Here is a 24952-nt window from a genome sequence, read left to right as displayed (position 1 = left end):
TTTTTTTTTTTTTTAAAGTTTACTCGATTAGAGAGCAGCTAAAACTAAAAAGAGTTAAGGCTAACTAGTGCATCTTTGCCCATGAGCCATGAACATTAACTACCCAGAGCAGTACTGCTACCCTGAACAGCTCACAGCACAGATAAAAGCTAACCAGAAAAGACCTCAGGCAGCTACAAGCAGGTCTGAGAACAGCTCGTTCAATCCAAACAGTTCTGAAACTAGCTCCGAGCTAACCAGAACAGCTGAGAAAACCGCTGGGTGCCAAAGTGGAACAGCCCGACAACAGCTGCAAGCTAAAGGTTTCCAGCTTGGAGAACGCTGTGCTGCCATTTTTCACCAGCCTTTTAAGTGTGAGAAAGGCACTATAGAAACAAAATATCCTTTTTTTATTTTTTATTATTAAAGCTAAAAAAAAAGCTCTGAGACCTATTAATATCAGTGAGAGTGGCTCTGTGCTGTGGCTCTTTACTTCTGACTCATCTCTCACTCCTACTTACAGCACAGGCAGCATGAAAACATCAGGGACACATTCTCTCCTTCTCTCTCTCTCTCTCTCTCTCTCTCTCTCTCTCTCTCTCTCTCACACACACACACACACACACACACACACACACGCGCGCGCACGCCTTTTCCGCACATCTAAAGCTTTGGAAAAATCCAGACCTACTTTCTCACGCATCTCTAATGCTGGTTTTCTGCATTAGAGAAAAGAGCAGAGCCACATAATTTAATAGCAACCATGATGAAAATGTGCTACATCAGTACTCCAAATCTGAACTGATACCAAATCAGGTACTGGAAGAAACGGCACTTTTACATGCCCTTTAAGCTATCCCACTTCAACATTACTATACAAGATACTGACATGGTCAGTGTTGATACAAGTCTATAAGGAGTCTAGCAAGGTCAGGAAGAATTTGTTTCCCGCTTTTAAATTGATTCGCATCAAAACATTCAGGACAAACATTTGGGATAACTTGTAATATCGACCTACTTTTGGTTTGCTGCATGATCTCAAAACAGAGCATGTGCTATGCAGTATATTCACTGAACTGCAGTATCTAACATCTAACATGCATGAGTCTGCCCTCACTGCCTGCAAAATGCAGCAAAAATACACCCTTCAGTTTATTATCCTCTTGAGATAAAATATGGAAAATACCAAGGCTGCATGACATGCATGTTAAAGTGTATTGTGATGTTGCACTATACACCAATCAGCAACAACATTAAAACCACCTGCCTAATATTGTGTCGGTCCCCCTTGCGCCACAAAAACAGCTCTGACCCCTTCGAATCATGGACTCCACAAGACCTCCGAAGGTGTGCTGTGGTATCTGGCACCAAGACGTTAGCAGCAGATTGTTTAACGCCTGTAAGTTGCGAGGTGGGGCCTCTATAGATCGGACTTTCCACAGTCCAATACATTCCACAGATACTCAATCGGATTGAGATCTGGGGGATTTGGAGGCCGAGTCCACACCTTGAACTCTCTGTCATGTTCCCCAAACCATTCCTGAACAGTTTTTGCAGTGTGGCAGGGCGCATCATCCTGCTGAAAGAGGACACTGCTATTAGGGAATATTGTCTCCATGAAGGGGTGTACCTGATCTGTAATAATGTTTAGGCAGGTGGAACGTGTCAAAGTAACATCCACATGAATGCCAGGACCCAAGGTTTCCCAGCAGAACATTGCCCAGAGCATCACACTGCCTCTGCCGGCTTGCCTTCTTCCCATAGTGCATCCTGGTGCCAGGTATTCCCCAGGTAAGTGATATACATGGACCTAGCCTTCCACATTGATTCATCAAACCAGGCCACCTTCTTCCACTGCTCCATGGTCCAGTTCTGATACTCACGTGTCCACTGCAGGCACTTTCAGCAGTGGACAGGGATCAGCATGGGCACTCGGACCGGTCGGTGGCTACACAGCCCCACACATAGCAAACTGCAATATGCACTGTGTGTTCTGACAGCTTTCTATCATAGTCAGCATTAACTTTTTCAGCAATTTGTGCTACAGTAGCTCTTCTGTGGGATCGGACCAGACAGGCTAGCAGTCGCTCCCTATGCGCATCAGTGAGCCTTGGGCGCCCAGAACCCTGTCGCCAGCTCACCGGTTGTTCTTCCCTGGACCAGTTTTGGTAGGTACTAACCACTGCATACCGGGAACACCCACCCCACAAGACCTGCCGTTTTGGAGATGCTCTAACCCAGTGGTCTAGCCATCACAATCTGGCCCTTGTCAGAATCACTCGGATCCTTACGCTTGCTCATTTTTTTCCTGCTTCCAACACATTAACTTCCAGAACTGACTGTTCACTTGCTGCGTAATATATCCCACCCCTTGACAGGCGCCATTGTATTTAGATATTCAAATGTTATTCACTTCACCTGTCAGTCGTTTTAACGTTACAGCTGATCGGTGTATACTATTAGGTTAGAGAAAACTGAGAGATGCGAATCAATCCTTTAACATGTTACTGTATACTGATTCATCTCAGAGGCTGTAAAAGCAAGGCAAGCTCAGTATGCTCACTGGCTACATGTTGTTCTTTACACATATTTACCTGACACATGAGCTGTAAAGATTGTGGAGGCCAATGGAATGGCTAATGGCAAGGCACTCAAGTATGCTCCTCTGCACTCCTTCAACAGGCTGCAATAATAAGAGGAATAAGAATAAATAAGTATTATTTGTAAAATCCTTTTCCATTGAATTTAATTGAACTCACTAGCGTAGCCTCCTCTATCACATGATAGCTACCAACCTGGATGAAGCCTTTCGAAGCATTGTACCAAGTGAAATTTAACGTTTCCTATGATTACTAAATTAATCTCATGACTGGAGAAGGAGAAGAGAAGACGCAGGACACAAACGCAATGCAGGAAGGTAAGGAAAAGAAAGAGCAAAAACAGTCAGACAACAGCACTCGCTGTAAACAGCCATCTATACACTCACTGCCCACTTAGGAACACTTAATAAGAACACCTGGTCATCCATTCGGTTCTCCGATTGACCAATCATGTGGCAGCAGAGCAATGCATCAAATAACACCATGGAGAATGGGGAAAGGACAGCATACTTTGCCCTCTCAGCTTTAAGAAACTATAAATATATTTAATTAAAATTACAAAAAGTTTTTTTACTGGTTTTATAATCTTTACTAAGCTTTCTTCCTGCAAAGATCAGGTCAGGTAAGGAGCCAGTTCAACAAAACAAGGAAACGGTTAGTCTGCCTAAAAATGTATAAAACCTTGTTCGTTAGTCTTTGCGCAAGTTGTTGGATTGTTACGTGCTACAGAAAAACAATCAATTCAGTTTATAATCAGATAGCGGGAATAAATAAGACGCAATTTTCTAACCAGACTTTAAAAGGCTATATTATATAGAGATGCACCGATACTAAATTTCTCGGCCAATACCGATAACCGATTATTCAGAGTGATATCAGCTGATAACCAGCACCAATAGTTCTGCCTTCTATGCCTTCTTTTAAATAATAATTAATTCCACAATTCTGAAAAAAAAAATGCAAATTAAAACTTTATTCTCTCCATTTCAGCAAGTTGTTTCACAGTAACTCGTCTCAAACAGAAAACACATTACTCTGAGTAACATTTACAAAATTCCGAATTAAAGTAAGAGTTCTTAACTTACTGAATGTTATTGATTCATATTAACATTGACTGAATTCTTTAAAAAAACAACAAACAAAAAAAAAAAACCAACCTCCGATTAGGCTTCACATTCACTCACCACAAACAAAAGCACATCATTGAATTTCAAACTGGTAATATATAATATCTTTTTTTTTTGATGATATTAGCTCATTAACATTAACTGGATATGAAACAGACTATTCTACAAATATAACTTTCTATATATATATATTTTCTGTGCAATATATACGGTCAACTCATCTTCATTTAAATCTTTCACCGGTGTACTGGAGCTTTAATTCAGCGCGGCAAAAATGCAGAAACTCCCGCTTCACTGCACACCGAGTCCCGTGTAATCAGTGTGTTTTCCCGCCCTCTTTTTATGGACAGGATATAACCGGCCCTGATCATCGGATGGCCCATAGCGTGAAAAATTGCCTTTATCGGCCGATACAGTGGTGCATCTATCTATACCTCTCTCTCTCTCTATCTATCTATCCATCATAAAAAAACATATTTATTATCACTTGAAGGGTTTTCCAGGCTGCCGCACATCATTTACGTTGTACAAACCGACATCGACAGCGGCCTAGTGTTGCAAGCCAGACTGCCAGTTATTGTACGCTACAAAACGTTTTACACCTCGGCATTAGCGAATCACTTTGGTTGAAGGCGTGTGCAACTGGTTCCTGAACTTAGACCAACTTGTCATTAGCCCATGGTAGATTTTTTAAAAACCCTATTAAACCCACGTTTTATGAGCATTTTAAAACCTCTTTGTTTCAAATGAATAACCTCATCATTGTGACATGAATACCACAGGCTTGATCTCTTGGTTCAGAATAATCTGCAAAAGGCACAGAATGCAATTTTTCATGACTTAATTATAATACTTTTGTTTGCTCATGTGTCATATATTTAGTTAGTTAATGACATTTATTTATTTTGTGATTAAGCTGCTTATCCTGCTACGTCCTTGAGGCAAGCCTCAAATGAAGTGTGCAATAACAGCTGTAGAAGCACTGTGAGGTGCTGCATAAAACAAAGCCACTTCACTTGATGAAATACACGACACAGAATTGAAGGACTCCTCAAGAAAGGAACATTTGATTGCACCATTTGATTTTCTCTCTCTCACGCGCTCTCTCTCTCTCTCTCTCTCTCTCTCGTGCTCTCTCTCTCTCTCTCTCTCTCTGTCTCTCTGGTCTTTTTAGGCTTTGAGAAATTAGCAATCATAGTGAGGTCAAGCCCTGACTTGACAAATCCTACCACAGGGAATTATAATCAGCCAGCACCACTTGTCAGAATTTCGCTAGTACAGAATTCAGACAATGCAAATGTAAAATCAAAGATGACATCAGATTACATCACGATATGGATATCCAGATCTTTTGCTAAAACAATTCAGCTGCCCTCCACTAATATTGGCACCCTTGGTAAATATGAGCAAAGAAGGCTGTGAAAAATTGTCTTGATCATTCAACCCTTTGATCGTTTGTTAAAACGATTCAACGGAGCTGATCTGAATCAACAATTTTGTTGTCTGTAAATCAGCACAGAGCATATGAATCATCCAGTCCAGGCTTTAAACTGGAGCCTGCATTCATAACTGTGTCAACAATCAGAACACACGGAGCTGCGGCTGGAAATCTGCAGTGCTTTTAAAACATGCAGGGAGACAGCACACTGCAGTCAGACACCACAATGCCAGCAGCAGAAGACATGTCAGGAATCTCACCAGAAGCACTAACGCAAATATTATCATAATCTTAGGGATTAAGAATTGTCAGCTGTGTGGCAGCAAAATCTGGAGAAGCTGAGCAGACTTTGCTTATTATTTTGTTTGGTCCTGGTACAATTTGTTCTCCCAAACCATAATATAACACTGTTTGTTTGGATGTAGCGGTCAAAACAGCACACTTTTGATCCAACCTAGCAGTTGCACGCTGAGCTGATGTGAAGTTGCACTGCTGCGGTTATCTCCCATCTTTTCTTATTCTTATCACTGCAGTGGACATGTCTTTGGAATAAGGGCCTTTGGAGAAAGGATTTGGAAAGAAGGCAGAGGATTGACGGGATAAAAGTGGACTCCTATGGTGGGTGCTTATATTTGGACTTACTTCCATTAAGCGATTAATAGTGGATTGTATCAGGTGTATTCCGGAGGATATTTTGGGCATTTGGTGGAATAAACTAAAACAGAAAAAAAAAAAAAAAAAAAAAAAAAAAAAAAGTCAGGCTTTACCTTAGGGAAGAACCTGCAATAGTCTCTGGTCAGAACCATTTCACCCACATCCTTCAGTCCCTCCAGACCCAACATGTCTGCTGCCAAGACGACCTGACTGAGGGACACACAAAACAACTTACAATAAGGCAAGGCAGACTACTGCACTGAACTGGCATCGTGACAGCCGTTAAATGTGGGATCACTGGGGGTAGCACTGAAGTAGACGCCACTACAGTAAAGGGGAGGCTACCTCACATTGCTCCCTGGTGGAAGGTCCAGAATGGCTCCATACATAAAGTGTAGAAGAACCTCCATCTCATCGGGGCCCAGACTAAAACACATGCATACGAAAGAATAGTAAATATATTGTCATTTCTGGATGTTTTACTAGGACACAAGTACAACATGAAATATTGGGATATACTGCATTGATTTGAACTGTGTAAACCAGGGGGGTCTAATCTTATCTGGAAAGGGCCGGTGTGGGTGCAGGTTTTCATTCCAACCAAGAAGAAGCCTCACCGGAGTCTACTGAAAGCCAAGATCAACTGATTAAATGGGTGGACTCGGGCGTGGCTCCTGCTTGGTTGGAATGAAAACCTGCACCCACACCCGCCCTTCCCGGATAAGACTGGACAGCCCTGGTGTAAACTATTGTGCACACTTGTAAATTGCTTTTGTCAGCTTGTCTGTATATGCCTGTCTGATGTTGGAAACCACGTACACACACACACACAAATGTGCTGCTCGATTTACAAACACATACTATTGCATGAATAATTAAATGCACTGTAGGTGGCCTGCACAGACAGACAGTCTCGCATGCCAAGCTTAGTTAAGCAGCACCGACTGGAACTTGCTTATATTAAAAGAACCTTAAAGAGGGATGGAGAAAGGAAAGGTAGTGCTGTAAAGCTCTTTTGGCAAGATCTGAGTCTGGCATTAATCCTAGAGACACATTGATATGATGTTTAATTTTTGATGATACCATATTAAAGCTCAGCCTATCAGCTGATACTGACTAGATATTGACTTTTTCCCCCGATGATAATTGCAAAAGCTGTTTAAAAGGCGTTGCTATGAGGAAAAAAGATGTTTTGTTATATTTCCCTAATCCTGTGTCTGCATTAGCATGCTTCATAGTGAAAAGCATCCACTCATTTTGTACACAAGTGTGTCACTGAGCCATGATTTCTGTGACAGTCGATACTTTTACATGGATAACAATAATCCGATACTGACCCGATTAACACTCGGATCAAGAAACTAGCATGTAAACAGCGATTACTGATGACCTTAATCTGGCTAAAAAGTCATACTCGGAGTAAACACAAATGGAATTAAGACAAGTGGAGTACTCCTGTTTTAGTCGCATTATTGAAGTGTATTACAGACACGTACACACCTTAATCACACTATTAACGTCGTGTGGGAGTTTTCACTGCATTCTGCGACAGGACACGTACACACACGGCAGCGCTCAACCGTTTGATGGTAAACGAGAGAGCACGGCTGCGTCCCAATACGCGTACTTACCTACTATATAGTAGGAGAAATACATGTGTATAGTAGGCAAGTACGCGGTTTGGGACGCAGCCCACGGCTTCAAGCAGTCGTCTGTTTGCACGTACAGCACGACAAATAATTTACTGCACTGGAAGCTTTCATAAAATAAAAAATGAAACACTCAGAACTGTATACGGTACCATAACGAAGACCAACTGTATGTTATGTGAAATTCTGGAGGGACGTCAGACGGCGTGGCGTGGGGACGTAATGATGTGTGCCGTTAATCGAACTATGTTCTATAACCGTAACACGGGAACTAAAGGAATATTCTAAAAGCGACTCATGTAAACACATTAATCACAATATTGTCTTATTCAGAATAAGGTCAGTAATTACATTACTATTGTCCATGTAAACGTAGTCACTGACAAGGGCTATACTGACCTGAATTAAAATTTTCTAAATTCAAAGCAAATTAGTTATGACTGTAAAGCGACCAATCCAAAAGACTGGCTCCAGGAAATTCCACGACCAATACCGTGTCACTTATCTGACCGTTTCTTATTTGAAGTTAAAAAAAAAAAAAACTGGACAGGCCCCACCCACAAGAGGTAAAAAGGGAGTGACATCAGTAACTAGTTTCTTGCTAGTATGAATACAGTGACGGTCTAAAATGACATCCTGAGAGATTTAGTCTGAAAACAAAAGATGCACCATATTTAAGTTGGATTGTGGATTGTGTGGACTTACCCCTGTAGTGTGATGCACTGGCGTGAGCTTTCCATCCAGCTGCCACACAACATTGCTCGAAAGTACTGAGAGCGAGCGCAAAGAATTGCCCTGAAGGGGACGGACAGACGGACAGGCAGAAAGAAACAGAGGAAGAGAAAGGTCAGGTTCATCCCTCACACTCAACTTTACACCACGTCACGGTGGCTGACGTTTAACCCTTGGAGTAACAGCAGTACAGTGCCCTCCACTAATATTGGCACCCTTGGTAAATATGAGCAAAGGAGGCTGTGAAAAATTCTGTATTGTTTAACCTTTTGATCTTTTCTTTTTAAAAAAATCACAAAAATACTCTGCTCGCATGGATAGCAAACAATTGCAAACACAGGGTTTATGGAAAAAAAATATTTGTTACATATAGGTGTGCAACAATTATTGGCACCCTTTTAATCAATACCTTTGCAAAGATCACAGCTCTGAGTCTTCTCCTATAATGCCTGATGAGGTTGGAGAATGCGTGGGAAGGGATCCGAGACCATTGTATGTTGTGGTTGTGTATAGGGAAGTATACACACACACACACACACACACACACACACACACACACACTCGCGCACTCATGTGCGTTGAGTTTTGCTGAACTTTTGCCATCGCATAGTGAACAAGACTTGACATCATGCATTGTGTGGATACGGCAACGTCCTCCATTAAAATGAATAGGATCCAGGACAAGTGGACAATTATAAGGCATTTAATGTAGGCAGATACAGTGATGTATTGATAACCATCATACTGACACACCTCCATACAACTGGCCGGTTTTTATTCCGTGAATGTCTCTCGCCACTTCAATCCTATTCCCCACTGTTCAGAATTCATTAAAAGTGAGTCATCACTAATTTTCTCCTGCTGTCTGAACCACTCATCAAACTGCAGCCAGCAATCTGAGAGGCTGAAGGTGAGCATGTACTTCTCCTGAGATGCACAAAGACAGCAGACATCTCTTTAATCTGCAGCTCACATAACTGTTAGCAGCCATGGCTGAATGAAGAATTTCTACTTCCTTCGTCTATCTTCTCTTCACCCATCCTCCTACCTTTCTGACACAGACAGCCACAGTCTAAAAATAGACACTTTTTTTCTTATTCTGGGTGTTTATTCAGAGTAAATCATGCTCACGAAGATGAAAGCCAGAAAAAACCCCTACTTTTTAACATTATGGCAGCTCCCGCTGTCAGAAACACCTGGGAGAATTTCTCTAATTAGATTAATACTATACAGGCTTCAATATTTCACACCACCGTTATGCATCACAAGTATGAAGGCAAACTACATAGCCAATACTTCAACATGAGTGCAAAGACTGACCGATTAAACTGCAGCACAAGTTTATATAGCTCCTATTTTTTATGGTCAGCCCAGTAACACTAGTGCACTGGTATTGAGATAGTGTAATCCAATGAATTTCATTCGTCTCTTTCCATCCAGGCCTCTCTGTGAAGAAGGTGTGGCCTTGCAGTCCTCGAAGCTACTGTATTACTCACCCAGACAATATTCGGTTCATCACACTGAAACGGCTCGAAATCTTGTTATACTGAATTGTCAAGTTTAATCGATAAACAGATACATTTCTGAGGTTTTTTTGCGATTGTTGCCATCAAAAAACGCTCGATTTTGCTGCTGCTTTTTTAAAAAAAAAGTGATTTTTTTTGTGGAAAACTACCTGAATTGGCAAAATTGCAAGTGCACGAAATTGTTTCGCACGGCCTTTCACAGCGATGTTTGTTGGTAAATGAGAACTTTTAGCTGCTCTCATGTTTGACGAACATGAATCGAAGGGGGCTTTGCCTTAAAGTGCATTGCGATGATGTCTCATGACGCATCTCGGCCCAAATCTGCAGAAAATCTGGGGGTAATTTTGAATAACTGCGAGCTCCTGCGAATATTGCAGCGCTTCCTTGATTTTGCATTCAATTTCTGCGATTGAAAAATTCTGGAGGAAATGTTTGGTACGAGAAAATGCATGAAATTTAAAAGTTAACAAAATAGACATCCCACATCAAATATGTCGGATAACACCTTTGACGGTGTTATCCATATTTTTTGGATGAACCTGTGTTTTTGTTTGCAATTGTTTGATCTGCATGAGCGCAGAGTATTTTTGTGAATTTTCTGAACAAAACATCAAAAGGGTAAACAATCAAGACAAGTTTTCACAGCCTACTTTGCTCATATTTACCAAGGGTGCCAATATTAATGGAGGGCACTGTATGTCTTAACCATCAGAGATATACTCTATGTAAAACGGAGACAGATTCTGACCGAGTACAGGCTCAGAAAAGGCTAACGGAAGAGCCTGGCTTTCAGGAGAGCAGATACTGTATGCTCACTGTAAGAGAGTTGAGGTCGTGACAGCGGTGCAGTTTTTCTCCACTGTGGAACAACGCTGAATTTTCACTGATTTAATTTACACGAAAAATTCCCCATTTCTGAAACTGAGCAATTATGGAGCATTCTAAGAGAGAAATACAGCCTTTGATACAAAATATGTTGCAGAATGTCACAGTCTGCTTGTGAGTGAGTGATTAACTTTGAACTGTGTTTTGTAACTGAATTGAGAGAGGAGAAGAGAGGAGAAGAGAAGAGAGGAGAGGAGAGGAGAGGAGAGGAGAGGAGAGGAGAAGAGAGGAGAGGAGAGGAGAGGAGAGGAGAGGAGAGGAGAGGAGAGGAGAGGAGAGGAGAGACTTTTGGTCAAACCCAGTTGCCATAGTAACAACCTGGTCATAATGAAGGTAAGCCCTGCTAAATCAAACAGAATGTTTGCCATTACTTAGCTTTGCCATGGCACTGTTTAGGGCAGACAGAATGGCTAGCTCATGCTACATTACAGTGTAAACACGTCTTATTTGGAACATAATAATAATGAGCACAGAAGACAGACTCTCACTGTCCCTCAGGCCTTATCACTCTTATTGAATCAATCACAACGCCAGTAAATCTAACCTATTTATGTCTATAATGATACAGGACAGCTCAGACTGTCTCCAACTTCCAAGTATAGTACATGTCCTGTGCTCGGAAGTTCCAGTGCATCAGCCAGGTGTTAATTATGCTTCAGCTTGCTAAATGTCTTGGTGTCAAGTTACCTGTGAGCCGAGAAGACTCTGTCTCCCACCTGGATACTGATATCACAGGATTCACCTCGTTCGTACAGGGCTAAAAGATCAGCACCGAGCCCAGAGGCAGGCTCTAAACGCACAGACTCTGACACAGACGGAGTCAAAAAGAGAGAGAGAGAGAGAGAGAGAGAGAGAGAGAGAGAGAGAGAGAGAGAGAGAGCACAACAGATAAGACGTTATTGATCTCTGCTGGGAAATTGATTTGCATCATCAGCCAAAAAAATTGCATTTACATAGATTTACCCTTAACTGTAAATATAGATCAGTCAAGACATGTTTGCCTCTTTAGTTCTGCAGTGGCGTTACAAGGCTTACGTAGTTAACAAGTGGGGAAATCTTTAAGCTACGACTTTAACAACTCGTGTCAAAGCGCCTTCAGTTGTTCGGTAATCTCAAACAGACATGCTTATGTGGTTCCTGACACTATCCATGATATCCATCAAATTTGGCAAAAGTACATCACATAGCTACAAACTATAGCAGAGATCAACTGCTTTTTATTAATATTATTGTCCCTCACCTGGATCTGCACTGGCGTGAAACTCTACATCCTCCTCCACCACAGCGCCGTTTGATAGCAGCGAGAGCCCATGCAGTCCAGCAGAGGCAGCACTCCCCTTCCCCAGGCACTTATCATCTGTGTACACTCGCCTACAAACCACACACATTAAGCGAATCACCACACAGATGGAGGAGACAGCTGCACGTATAATCATGATATAAATATGCTAATTAAAGCTGCTGTGAGATCTCTTTCTCCGAGGTCTATACAAGCTTGTAATGCAAGATGTGGCTGCTTCAGCGTTCTAATTGCTCATTGGAGGAAAAGGATTCCCTCTCCACCCCAAACAGCCCAGTGTCACGATTCCTTCCACAAAAGTCTAAAGATCATCCACCTTACTTTCTCTGCACTTACCTTGCACTAATTGCCTTTTGTAGTATTCACTTGTTTTCATCCACCCATTCATTCTCTATACCGCTTATCCTATTGGTTCACGGGGAACCTGGAGCTTCTCCCAAGGAGCATGGGACACAAGGCGGGGTACACCCTGTACAGGGTGCCAAGCCATCACAGGACTGCGATGATCGCAGGGCACGATCACATACACACACCCATTCGTATACTACGGACACTTTGGACATGTATCACACTGTCGTTTGCACTGTGTATGCACTTAAATCTGAAATTGTGGGAGACCACTCTAGCATTGTAAAAACGAGCATTTGTCTCTTGTATTTCAGGTAACGAAACCTTACGGATGTGGTAGATGCTTTTGCATCACTGTTCCTTTAAGTGCATGCTTTTAGGCCACTCTGGATAGGAGTAGCTACTAAATGAGTAAATGTAAATGTATGAATTTCATCCTCTCTGGTAGGAAAATGCTAATGTGGAAGATGATTTAATATCACAGCTGCAAGAGTGTCAATGCATGTTCACAGAGCCATTCAAAATGCATAATGCATACTAAGTAACACGGCAAAATTGCAGGGCTATTTCTAACTGTATGCGGTATAAGCAGTCACTCATGGCCTCTGAACCACCAGGGGGGCGGGGGGCGGGGGGCGGGGGTCATGGCCTTTGTTGTCTGCAGCTTGCTTGACAGGTATGACTGGAGTGGGGGTAGAATGCAGTTTTGGACACTGCCCAAGTGTGCACAGCTCTCTGGATATAATTACTATGTTTCCTCAGTATTACAGAAGCATCCTAAGAATAAAAATATTACTGGATGCATCAGTGTGACAAGGAAAAAATGGCTGCATGCATCTACAAGGCAGACAGACCTCCAATTTTAGCTATCTATATAAAATACAACGTAGAGTACAAAACTATGACCTCGGGGACCTTACAGACTCCTCAAGGATAAATTGGCAAGCTATCATTCACTAGGTTCCTACCATATTAGAAAATAAACAAATGCCTATACTAACGTGTCAAGCAAGAGAAAACCTAAAATTAGAAATTCAATACAAATCCCTCACCAATTCTGACAGTGCTCTATAACCCTAGCTTCTTTCTCATCATTCATGTCCATCACAGTGCGAACGTTTCATATGATTATTCTAGCTGTTGACTAAAGAGTGAGAAACTATTAGCTTGAATATAACCACAGGTGTTTAGGAGGCTCCTCTCCAAACAGTCAAGTCAGTGACCATGTCAATCGCAGTACTGTTTTTGTTAGAGATCGACCGATAATCGGTTTTACTGATATTTTTCCCGATATTTAAGCAATTTTCCGTAATCGGATTAACGTTTTTTTAAATATCGGCTCAACTGATAAATGGCGCCATCTTCTGGGATTTTGAGAATTGCGCACAGGACAACTGTAACAGCCATTCACGTACAGATTAGATGCGTTACATAAATGCTTGCTATGTAGTTTAAGCAGCTTGGTGCTAAGAAACTTTAGCAACAGTGCATTTTATTTTTTTTATTTGCACTCTATTTATTGATGTAGAAATAATAGTTTTGTTTTCTATGCAAGGAGGAAGTGAAATTGACAAAACTGTTATGAATAAAACTGTTTGTTCAGTTCAGTGGTGTTGTTATCATTGCGTTAAAAACAGAAGTAAGACAACAAATAAATAAATATCGGTTATCGGGCACAGAAACATGCAAAAAAAAAAAAAAAATCAATATCGCTCAAACTCTAGTTTCTGTACCGTGTCCACTTACACTGCCCCATTTAGTATAATCTTTTATCGCTACAAATATATAGTTCTACTTCGAAATAAACTTTGCCAAGTGAGTGTACAAGGTGCATCTCTAGGGTGTGTTTATTTCAGGTAGTTTTCAGGGACAGTGAGCATGGCGTTCCAGATACAGAGAGAGAGGGAGAGAGAGAGAGAGAGAGAGAGAGAGAGAAAGCATCTGTCTCGGTGCAGTATGGGAGGTTTGTGAAAGAGAGAAATTTGCAAAACTATATAGAAAGAAAGAAAATAGAAGAAACGAGAAAACTGACAACTAACTCAAATAATGGGAATGAAGCACGATCACTAGCACAATGCACAAAGCTGTTATTGAGGAGAGGTGCTAAAACAATATACAAGTGATTCCTGCTTTTAGACAGGATATCTGTTGGTTAATTGAAAAGTGTAGTAAGCCAACAGTTTATCACTGATGAGAGAAAAAGGGAAACAGGGAAATAGGGAAACAACAAAAGCTGATATACAGCGCCACCTGTCAGCCACCTAATGACAATGCAGCTTGAAGTTTAATAACACTTTAGAGGAAAAAGCATTAAATCTGAAAACATGTTTGGTGATGTCAACCAAGATACATATTAAATGCGAAAATGAATAATAATAATAATAATAATAATAATAATAATAATAATAATAATAAGGAATTAATAATTCCCTGCCAAACCTACATTATATTTAAATATGCTCTGTGTTTAATTGCTCAAAAGAACTCAGAGAAACTGATGTGCAGGCACAGAACTGCCGAACAAATCAAACCTGCTGGCTGTATAGACAATAATACCGAGCACAAAGAGCGGGACAAAAAGAAAACCCTCAATAAAATCAGAGGTACAAATTTCAACTTGACCTTCCACACTTGTACCAGTTTTTATGCCTATCAGTGTAATGCAAAGTGACAGCTGCTGCTTCATCATACGCTAACGTTATAACAGAAGAGCGTTGTATAAATCAAATCAGACAGACTGATCCAAAAAAAGCAGCACATGGTAGAGTACAGACGTATAATACGCACCGAATGAGCTCTTTGAGTGCAGTAGGTTCCGTTCCCTGCAGGTTGATGATGGAAGCATTTGGCGCGGTTCCCTGGAGGAGGTGAGGAGCTCGAGCTAGCAGCACAGCCTTATGGGCCCTGAGCCGGAAACCTGAGCTCACACACACACTCACGTCCGTCTCCTGCTCCTCCTGCAACAGCCTGCAACCATTTGAGGAATCTTTAGTGTGACGGAAACATCAACAACAACAACAATAATAATAATAATAATAATAATAATAATAATAATAATAATAATAATAATAAATATCCACAAGATGATTCACAGTTTTTCACACTACTGGAGCAATATTTTATGGTATCTAACGTCAGCCTGTTTGAAAATTGCAAATCAGAAGCAGTCACCATCTTTGATTTATTTATCGATTGATTCCTTTTCAGAAATGTTTATCCTCATCAGGGTCATGGGGGATCTGGAGCTGGTGATACAGTGAACTATTCAACACCATTCCACTCTTAAAGTGAACCATGGTTGTGGTAGCACATCGGTCAAAGTAGTTCAGCAAAAACTATTAACAATGTAAACTAACAAATACACCAATCAGGACAAGAACTGGAAACAGAGGTCGCCACATCCTTCTGTGCACGTGCTATTCTGCTCCTTTTCATCCTACACTGTACTAGCTTAAACAAGTCGTTACTATAAAAGCACTCTGACCTTGAGGATGGCGTGGTCATCAATAAAGACAAGTGTGCGAGTCCTTCTGGGAGCCATACATACTGTAGATAGCCACCATGCTTCAGATGAGGGTGCATGTTTTAAATCATTAAGTTCCTTATGTTTTAGGTGCTGAGAGTAAATTGGAATATGACATGATCAATTCTGTATGCTAACCATGGTTCACATGGCAATGAGAGAATCTGAATTTATATCCCAAGACTCCTTATGAACAAAAGCCTTGTGCTCCTTTGCTCTAAACTCTCATCATGTCCTCTATAGCAGTGTGACTGAGCTGGGTGACCCAGTATTTTACTCTAGTAATGCTGTAACCACTACGGCTGAAACAACCACGCTCACTCCACACTGACGGAGAAGTAGGTCAGGACAAGCTCGAGGACGATCAGACACGCTACCTAAAGCTTACTTATGATGCCCGTTTGTGAAATTAAACACTTACTCTAGTGTTTCTTTTAACGTAAATGTTACAAACCACATATTTATGACAAGGGAGTACCATAAATAACCATAATGGTGACCTAGTTCTACATACTGAGAAAAGAAGTGAATATTTATTTATTCCAAATAGATTGACTGATACTGGAAGCACAAGTTATTGTAAAACAATTGAATGAATTATTCAGCCAAAGAAACTGGTCAATTAAGCTCAAACTCTTTGACTGGGAATTCCTTGGTAGCATATAAATAAATTAAAATTGGATTTTTATTTATTAAAGTTAATTTTATGATTAAATGCTTTTTATATCTGTCCAGTGACACAAAACACGAATTTCCATAAAGCAGAATTTACTTGCATGCAGGTAGAAGAAGTACATTCTTTTTTATGTCACCAGACAGTCGTTAAAAGCGTATCATTTCACTGCACGTCGTGCTTTGCATGGTTGTGTGTATGACCAAAAAAAATTTGAATTTGATGAGGTAATGGCTGTAGATTTATTTATTTTTTTAAAAATTCAACAACTGCCCTTAGACTTCCAATAAGAGTTCTCTCAGTACGGCATAATATAATTAATGGCAGTCACCTGTATACTGAAGACAAAGTAGACAGAGGTTCAGGTTGAAAAAATGCTGGAATATATTTCTTTAAGGTTAAAAAGTGGAGGGTGAGCATTTACATACTCATTCGACTGGCAATTTTATCCAAATTAGTTTACATGTCCTAGGTGTCTGTGTCCAAGCACAGACACCTAAGCAGCAGATAGTTAACAGCGGCTCTCTGACAGACCTGAGACTTGAACTTCAACTGGGAATAAACTGTCCTCTTTATATACATTTGTTTATATGACACCAATATCAATTTCATAACTCAGTATCGGCCAATCCCAGATTCTGATCCGACGCCGATATCCGATCAGCAGCCAAGCCTACTCTCTCTAAGCTTTGTTGCTAAGTTATGCAAAACACCAAAGACAATAGCAGCATCCGTCAACACAAGCTGTGCCTGTGGATCAGGACGTCCAACTCACAACCTCACACTCTCACTGCTTCATACTGCCAGAGTCCGAGAGCACTAACAGTACAACCACTGGCTGCCGGTGGTGATTTTTAGATGGGAGGACTGAAGTATTTTACACACACACACACACACACACACACACACACACACACACACACACAAAGACAGACAGATGACATTATGATTTCCATTATTTTAAGTCCAAAATGCTCTACTGGCTTCATGTTGTGTTTCATCCGAACATCAAACATGGTAAACAGAAAAGAAAAAAACAACTCAAATTACAGTTCAGTTTTCTGTCCGTTTGTGTAACTTGCATTTTGATTGGACAATGTAAGCAGTCTATCTACTTATTAACTTTCTTCTCCAAAGTCATCTTAGGGGAAACATATCTTCCTTGCTCAAGTTCATTACACCCATGACTGTAATGTGAGTTTTCAGTCATTCCTGAAGAAGTCTTACAGATGCATCAGTGACAGTCTTACAAAAAATAATTTAAAAAAATTAATGGAAAAAAAAACAAACAAACAAAAAAAAAACACTACATGGTCAAAGTACGTACCCTCACCATCACACCCTTATGTGTTTCTTGAATATCCCATTCCAAAACCATGGGCATTAGCACGGAGTTAGTCCCCTCTTTCTTACTACAGCAGCCTCCAGTCTTCGTGTAATGCTTTCTACAAGATTTTAGAACAGGTCTGTGGAGATTTGTGGCCTTTCAGACATAAGAGCATTAGTGATGTGGGCTGAGGAGGTCTGGCGCACGCTCAGCGATCCAGTTCATCCCAAAAGTGTTCCGTGGGGTTGAGGTCAGGGCTCTGAGCAGGCCACATGGGTTCTTCCACTCCAACCTTGGGAAACCATGTCTTCATGGACCTCACCTTGTGCACAGTCATGCTGGAACATGTTTGGACCCCTCTGATCCAGTGAAGGGAAATCTTAATGCAAATGCATACAAACTGTGGTGGTCAGGTGTCCACCTACTTTTGGCCATATAGTGCATCGGCCAAAATGGAGATCAAATCTAGCGGATGTTTCACTCTGTATACGCCTGACATGACAGTCACTGACAGGCTGTATCAATCTACAGTCTGGGCTAGAAAGATATCAGCCTCGGCCTCACGTCTTCATACCATGGTTGGTCATGCTGTTCCACTCGGTTCCAAAAAAAGACCAAAATAATCAATCAGAAACGGTTTTTACTGAAAATAATCTGATGTGGAAGCCAAACGAAACCTTACATGGATATCCTTATAACTCTGAGTGTCTTCCTAGTCCATTTACAGGAGTTTCCCTAGGTATTCAGATGGCTTGGGTGCTGACTGTGTTCCGGGGGCGGTAGTGTTTGGGAGTGGGGGGGGGGGGGGTGTTGAAATTATTTGGTTTTTGAAAAAGTTTTTAAAAATATTTTATGTTATTTTAAGTTTCTCATGTTGTTTTCGACCCTTATCCTTACCATATTTGTGTAAGAACATAGGCAACACTAATTGCGCTTATTGTCAAAAGTCTATTCATTCCACCAAATAACACGTTAGAGATTAAACGAAAAATGAACGCCTTTTTACGTTCGTTCGGCTTACGAGGCTTAGGTGCTGCACCTAGGCCTTTCAGTGGTAGGGAAAACCCTGCATTTTTAACCAGCTGCCTCTGGTACAAGCATTCCGGTGCATCCTCAGGATGAGTGTGATATGGAAGCGCTACCTGTTCAGGTCTGAAGACAGTGCACTGGCCAGCTGTTTACTCAGGGTGCTCTTGTGTTTGCGCTCTTTAGTCTGGAGCTCTCGGACGGTCTCGGTGGAGAGCATCACTGCGGCCTGACACTCCTCAGTCAGCATGCAGCCAGGATCTCTAGGGGCTTTCTGGAATTGTGCTGAGAAACAAGAAAACACTTCAGCTCAACATTACTTGAGTTTGCTTAAGTTTGCTTAAAAAAAAAAAAAAAAATCCAATATCCCTCAGTCAGCATGTTGGAAACAGGACAAGACTCCATTTCTAGTGCTCACACACAAACAACTTACAAGTACACATTTACCAAAAGTGTACCAAATTATGAAAGCCTGCTAGCATCACGCCTACAGAGTGAAAACAAACCTAGAAACCGTTGCTTGGAAATTGTAACCCTGGGAGCTCATGTTCATGCTGGCGTTGATGTTACTGTGAATCATGAAAATAAAAATAGGCGTGTTTCAAATATTTTACATTATCACCGTGTTTGTACAACCTGCTAACAAGACTAACATCACTAAGCATTTAAACTCCACTGTAACTCCAGTGTAAAAGCCCAAAGATCAGTGCTAAATCACATGTGCACGCGCATCTAATTCAAACCGAAGACAAAGCACTGACCTGCAAGACATCAGGTAATAATAAACACTCCATGTTTCCTCAGGGGTCCTCATGGCTGGAGATGTTCTCCTGCACTCAGGTCTGTCTCCACACCTCTCACTGTCTCTCACTGCTCGGGAAAAAGCTACAATAACGTCAGTAGAAATGACATTAAAATCCCAAACGGCTCGCTACTGCCTACGTAGGTGCACTACATAGACTGTGAAGTCATGGCTCTGCTGAGAGGTTATTTACACGCCGATACCGCCCACTCTAATGCCACTTCCGGTTTGTAATTTCCGCCAGAGGGCGAGATTTTAAAAAATCAAGTGGATGATGTGAGGTAGGTATAAACGGAAGTTGGAGCTCCAAATGGGAGGGACTTTAACTCCAAATGGGCGGTACAAACCCCCAGAGGACTTTGATTGGTTAGTGTAGTGTCTGTCATGTAAATTAAGCTGTCGGTTTTTTTTCCGGCGGTTTGACGGAGTTAAACGGGTAAACTTGCAGTTTTAAAATTTTAAACATTGATACACTGAATTCCCAGATTATGTAGAATCAACAAAAGGAAGTGTATTTTATTTGTTAAATGACTTTTTTTTAATCCGTTTTATAATGTGCTTGCTGTGTATGCAGCAGGTTACACTGGTAAGGGCAGATGAGGCAGCTCCAGGGCATTTACACCGGAGTGTTTTACCCAGGAGAGTGCAGTTTCTCATGCATGCAGTCCAGCTGTGCTAATGAGTAATGTCATTGTATATGCAGAGAGCATGCACGGCACCTTTTATCACTATGGACTGTAAATATGACAAATTTTGTTTTTATTTCTGAGTAACTTGTACATATTTCGTAGTAGATTTTGTTGTGAAGGAATAGTTCACCTAAAAATAAAATCATTGAGCAATAATAAAAAAATGTTTAAAAAATGTTGGTTATAATATTGTTACACATTCACCTCAGTGAGTGCAGTTATATCTCGATTTAAGTTTGTTTCCATCTTGATATTGTTGGATTTTAAAATTAATATTTAATATTAGACAATTATTATATAAACTTCAGTCTTCAAATAGAATGGCATTGGACATGTATACAATAACGACAAAGCTGTAAAAAATTAAAGCTACAAGAAAAAGTGTTAATATTTAGTTTTAAATCGGTGTTTTTGTCATCATTTGTCACCGCGCATCTGTGCACTCGGCGCGATTTCCGCATACTTTCCATCACTTCTGGATTTTCGCCTAAAATCCGCCCATTTCTGAAATCCCGCCTACTTGCGGCGTAAGTACCTCCCACTTAGAGGTAAGTACCTCCCGCTTGCAGGTAAGTACCTCCCACTTGGAGGTCTCCGGGCTGCAGCGATACATACTTGGGATCTGCTGGAGCTTCTGTTGAAAGCGGGTTTCATGGATTAAATTTTTTTTAATTTTTTTATATAAAAGTAAAATTATTCCAAATTTTCATATAATAATCAATTCATAATAATTATAATCGATGCTTGATTTATGACTGTTGTATCAATTAATCTCAGTCACTGCGTTTTAAATCGATGAGTGGATCCAAACCATCGAATCGTTACAACTCTTAACAACCTCATCCTCTGTGACTGATCCTCGCTCATGATCTCAGCGGGTTTGGGGTAAGACAGTCCGTACAGGATTTCATAGTTTTTTGTGATTTTTGTGGGCAATATTTTTTTTTCAAAATGTACTCCTTATTTTGCAGAAAACTTTGCAATTGCACAAAATAGTTTTGCACAGTCTTTCGTACTGATGTTTGTTGGTAAATGAGACCTTTTATCTGTACTTATGTTCAACGAACATGAATCGAAGAGGTCTGTAGCTAAATGCACATTGCGATGACGTCACAATGGCCCAAATCTGCTGTGATTTTGAAAAATTGCAAGCTTCTAAGAATATTGCGGTGTTTGCTTGATTTTGCATTCATTTCAGTGATCGAAAACACAGAGGGATTGGTAAAACAACGCTGCTCCTCTTCAGTGCAAGCTTTACCAAAGGCCACATAGAGGGCACTTGTGTGCACCCTTTTGAAGCCCAAAAGGAGAAATAAGATAAGGCAGGGGTGCCCAATTTTATCAGCAAAGTGCTTCTGCTTGGTTGGAATGAAAACGTGCACCCACACCAGCCCTTCGTGATCAAGATTCTACACCACTTTGCGTTAAGGCCTTGTGGCCCTCAGGGACACAATTTGGAACAAGGCATAATAATATACATTAAATTAAGCTAGATTTAAAAAAAAACATCATTACACACTCTTACAGAACATGCCTGCTTGTATGTTTGCCGCGCTGAATCCTATTCTTTTAAACAGAGAGCACACTGGCACGGTGAAATCTGCCTTGCCATGCATCAAAAGTTTAGGAGTTTAGTAAAAGTTTAAGCCCCTTGTTCCAAACCCTGGTCCTGGACTAGAATTAGCTGATTATATGGATCAGGTGTGTTAGAGCAGATAAAACACTCAAATGTGCAGGACAGTGGGTAAAGACCAGGATTGGGACCCATAACCAATTCTCTTGCACCCCTAAGCAGAAATAAATTGTGGTGCCATGCAGTAACAAACTGCAGATCGACACAAACAATTAAACTTTGCTTTAAACATTGTGGCACTCCTTTCAAGAAAATTTCGCTCGATAACTGATCACCAACACTTAACACTCAGCAGTTGCAATGCTAGCAATTCCCTCAAAATCCCTTACGTATAAAAAATGAAAATATGTTAATATTGCAAATAATATTAAACCATTATTAAGTAATATTAATATTAAACCTGCCTACCATTTTCCCAATTCTTTCTTTCCCATGCCTGCCCTCTGGTGTATCTCTGATGAATGGCAGTGACCAGGAATGAAGAGGAAGTGAACTGACTCTAGATTTTACACCCTATATAGTGCACTAAAGGTGCAATAGAGTGAATGTGAATGTGAACGGCCTGGTGTGGTGAGTGTGGTGAGTGTGGTTGTTTCATCTGATGTCAGACCTATAAAAGGTACTTTGAGGAACCCATTTAAGTTTCAGAATTGAGCTAGCAGGTTATCTGTGTTTTAGGTGTAACAGGTGCAGTAATAGCTTCTCAGGATAGGACCAGTTGTTGAATATCTGATTTTAAGTTATAATATTGTCTATAGTGATGTTAGATTTTTGCACAGACCGGCTGAAATGGTGAAGGCTGTCTTGTAGTGGAAAAGATTAATCACATGCATTGTATAGAGCATTATATTTTCTGACATGTATGTGTGTCATTATAAATCAACGGTGGCATTTCATACGTACAGTATTTCAAGGAATGTGTATTCTAAGCGTTAAACATAAGTGACCGTGAAGCATTTTGTGATCGGAGTGTCAAAACAACAAGAAATAAGAAAACTGTTACTTTCCAGAAGCTATCAAGCTCATGAGCTCACTGGGCCAGAACATTTCCAATCCCCAATATGAAATCAGTGTGATCACCAGATGGACTTTTTTTTCTTCCTTCCTCTACTGTGCAATACAATTACCTATATACACTCACTAAGCACTTTATTAGGAACACCTGTACACCTGCACATTCATGCAATTATCTAATCAGCCAATCATGTGGCAGCAGTGCAATGCATACAATCATGCAGACACGGGCCAGCAGATTAATGTTCACATAACCATCAGAATGGGGGAAAAGTGTTAAAAAGGGGATTTCAGTGTTTTTGACCATGGCATTATTGTTGGTGCCAGGTGGGCTGGTTTTGAGTATTTCTAACTGCTGATCTCCAAAGAGTCAGTCTCTAGAGTTTTCTCAAAATGGTGCAATAAGGAAAAAACATCCAGTGAGCGGCAGTTCTATGGATGGAAATGCCTTGTTGATCAGAGAGGACAACGGAGAATGACCAGACTGGTTTGAGCTGACAGAAAGGTTACAGTAACTCAGATAACCACTGTGTACAACTGTGGTGAACAGAAAAACATCAGAATGCACAACACATCAAACCTTGAAGTAGATGGGCTACAACAGCAGAGGACCATGTCAGGTTTCAGCCAAGAACGAGAAATCTGAGGCTACAGTGGGCACAAGCTCACCAAAACTGGACAGTTGAAGACTGGAAAACGTAACCTGGTCTCAAGAATCTTGATTTTTGCTACGGCACACAGATGGTAGGGTCAGAATTTGGCGCCGACATCATGAATTCATGAACCTAACATGCCTTGTGTCAACAGTCCAGGCTGGTGGAGGTGGTGTAACGGTGTGGGGAATGTTCATGTGCATCCGTTCATGGCCACAATTTACCCATCTTTTAATGACTATGTCCAGCATGATAATGCACCATGTCACACAGTAAAAGTCATCGCAACGACTTGTTCATGGGTTTGTGAACATGACAGTGAGTTCAGTGTTCTTCAGTGGCCTTACCAGTCACTGGATCTGAATCAAATAGTACACCTTTGGTATGAGGTAGAACGAGAGATTCACAGCATGAAAGTGCACCTGAAACATCTGCAGGAGTTGTGTGATGCAATCATGTCAGCATAAGGGATGGGTATCGTTAAGCTTTTAACGATATTACTACTCTTAACGATACTGTTTATCAGTCCGGTTTTTTAACGCTATTCTTATCAGTACTCTGTATGGTGTTTTTTGTTTGTTTGGTTTTTTATGAAAAAAGAAACAAATTATTTTTAATGAAAATAAGTTTATTATTATACATCTATTTGTAAATGCACCAGTGTGAAGGCATTTTTTTTAGTGTTTAAGATTTATATCTTAAACAGGAAAAAGAAATACTCTAAAGATTTATATGTAGGTTATTTGAAAAGTAACTGAATAATGATGTGCATTTAATAGCCTAAATGTTTACATACTGATTTACTTCTGTATTTGGGGTTTAAAAAAAAACAAGTAGAAAATGTGTTGAATGTCCTTTCACCCGAATGAAATCAACATCATTTCAACGTAAGGCAAGCAAACCAATTAGTACGATTTTACATTTATTTTAAATGTCGTGAACAACGTTGATTCAGCGTGACTTTAATGAGCAAAAAGATGCCGGATCAATGTCGGAGATGAGCATAGTTTCGACGCTGCGAGAGACCCCGATTATGCAATGATTATATGTCATTGTTATTTGGGAAGGCTGCTCGCATACATTCCTGATGTAGATGGTATAAACAGGAAACATATTTTATTAATTTCTCCAGTACCGAAAGCAGAACCGATAGCGTCAGAGCTTATCGATACTACAGTCTTTCATAATTTAGCACCGGGGCCAGTTTAATACTGGGTTTCGGTAGCTATCCCTAGTCAGCATGTACCAGAATCTCAAAGGAATGTTTCCAACATCTTGTGGACTCCATGCCATGAAGCATTGAGGCTGTTTTGAGAGCAAAAGGAGTCCATACCCAGTATTAGTATAGTGCTCCTAATAAATTGTTAGATCAGT

The 24952-nt window shown here is 40.7% G+C and overlaps 1 protein-coding gene across 3 annotated transcripts in view; it reads right to left on the bottom strand.

The window, feature by feature from the left end:
- btbd8 (BTB domain containing 8) overlaps window positions 1–20704 on the bottom strand; it is a 38204-nt gene extending 17500 nt beyond the window's left edge. Inside the window, exons 1-9 of one of the 3 annotated variants that reach the window (XM_053636334.1) lie at window positions 19549–20704; window positions 18904–19356; window positions 15026–15205; window positions 11831–11961; window positions 11278–11395; window positions 8153–8242; window positions 6144–6224; window positions 5912–6008; window positions 2574–2662 (exon numbers count right to left, since the gene is read on the bottom strand). In XM_053636334.1, the coding sequence (XP_053492309.1) occupies window positions 2574–2662; window positions 5912–6008; window positions 6144–6224; window positions 8153–8242; window positions 11278–11395; window positions 11831–11961; window positions 15026–15205; window positions 18904–19037 (920 nt within the window). In that variant the 5' untranslated portion in view covers window positions 19038–19356; window positions 19549–20704. Of the gene's footprint in view, window positions 1–2573; window positions 2663–5911; window positions 6009–6143; window positions 6225–8152; window positions 8243–11277; window positions 11396–11830; window positions 11962–15025; window positions 15206–18903 lie in introns of all 3 variants that reach the window. The other 2 variants (XM_053636333.1, XM_053636335.1) reach the window with 2 other exon arrangements.
- Window positions 20705–24952: the final 4248 nt, after the last annotated feature.

This window comes from Ictalurus furcatus, chromosome 11 (assembly GCF_023375685.1).
Source record: "Ictalurus furcatus strain D&B chromosome 11, Billie_1.0, whole genome shotgun sequence".
Classification (NCBI taxonomy): domain Eukaryota; kingdom Metazoa; phylum Chordata; class Actinopteri; order Siluriformes; family Ictaluridae; genus Ictalurus; species Ictalurus furcatus.
Note: the sequence above shows the minus strand (reverse complement) of the source record. Positions and strands in the feature narration are given on the sequence as shown.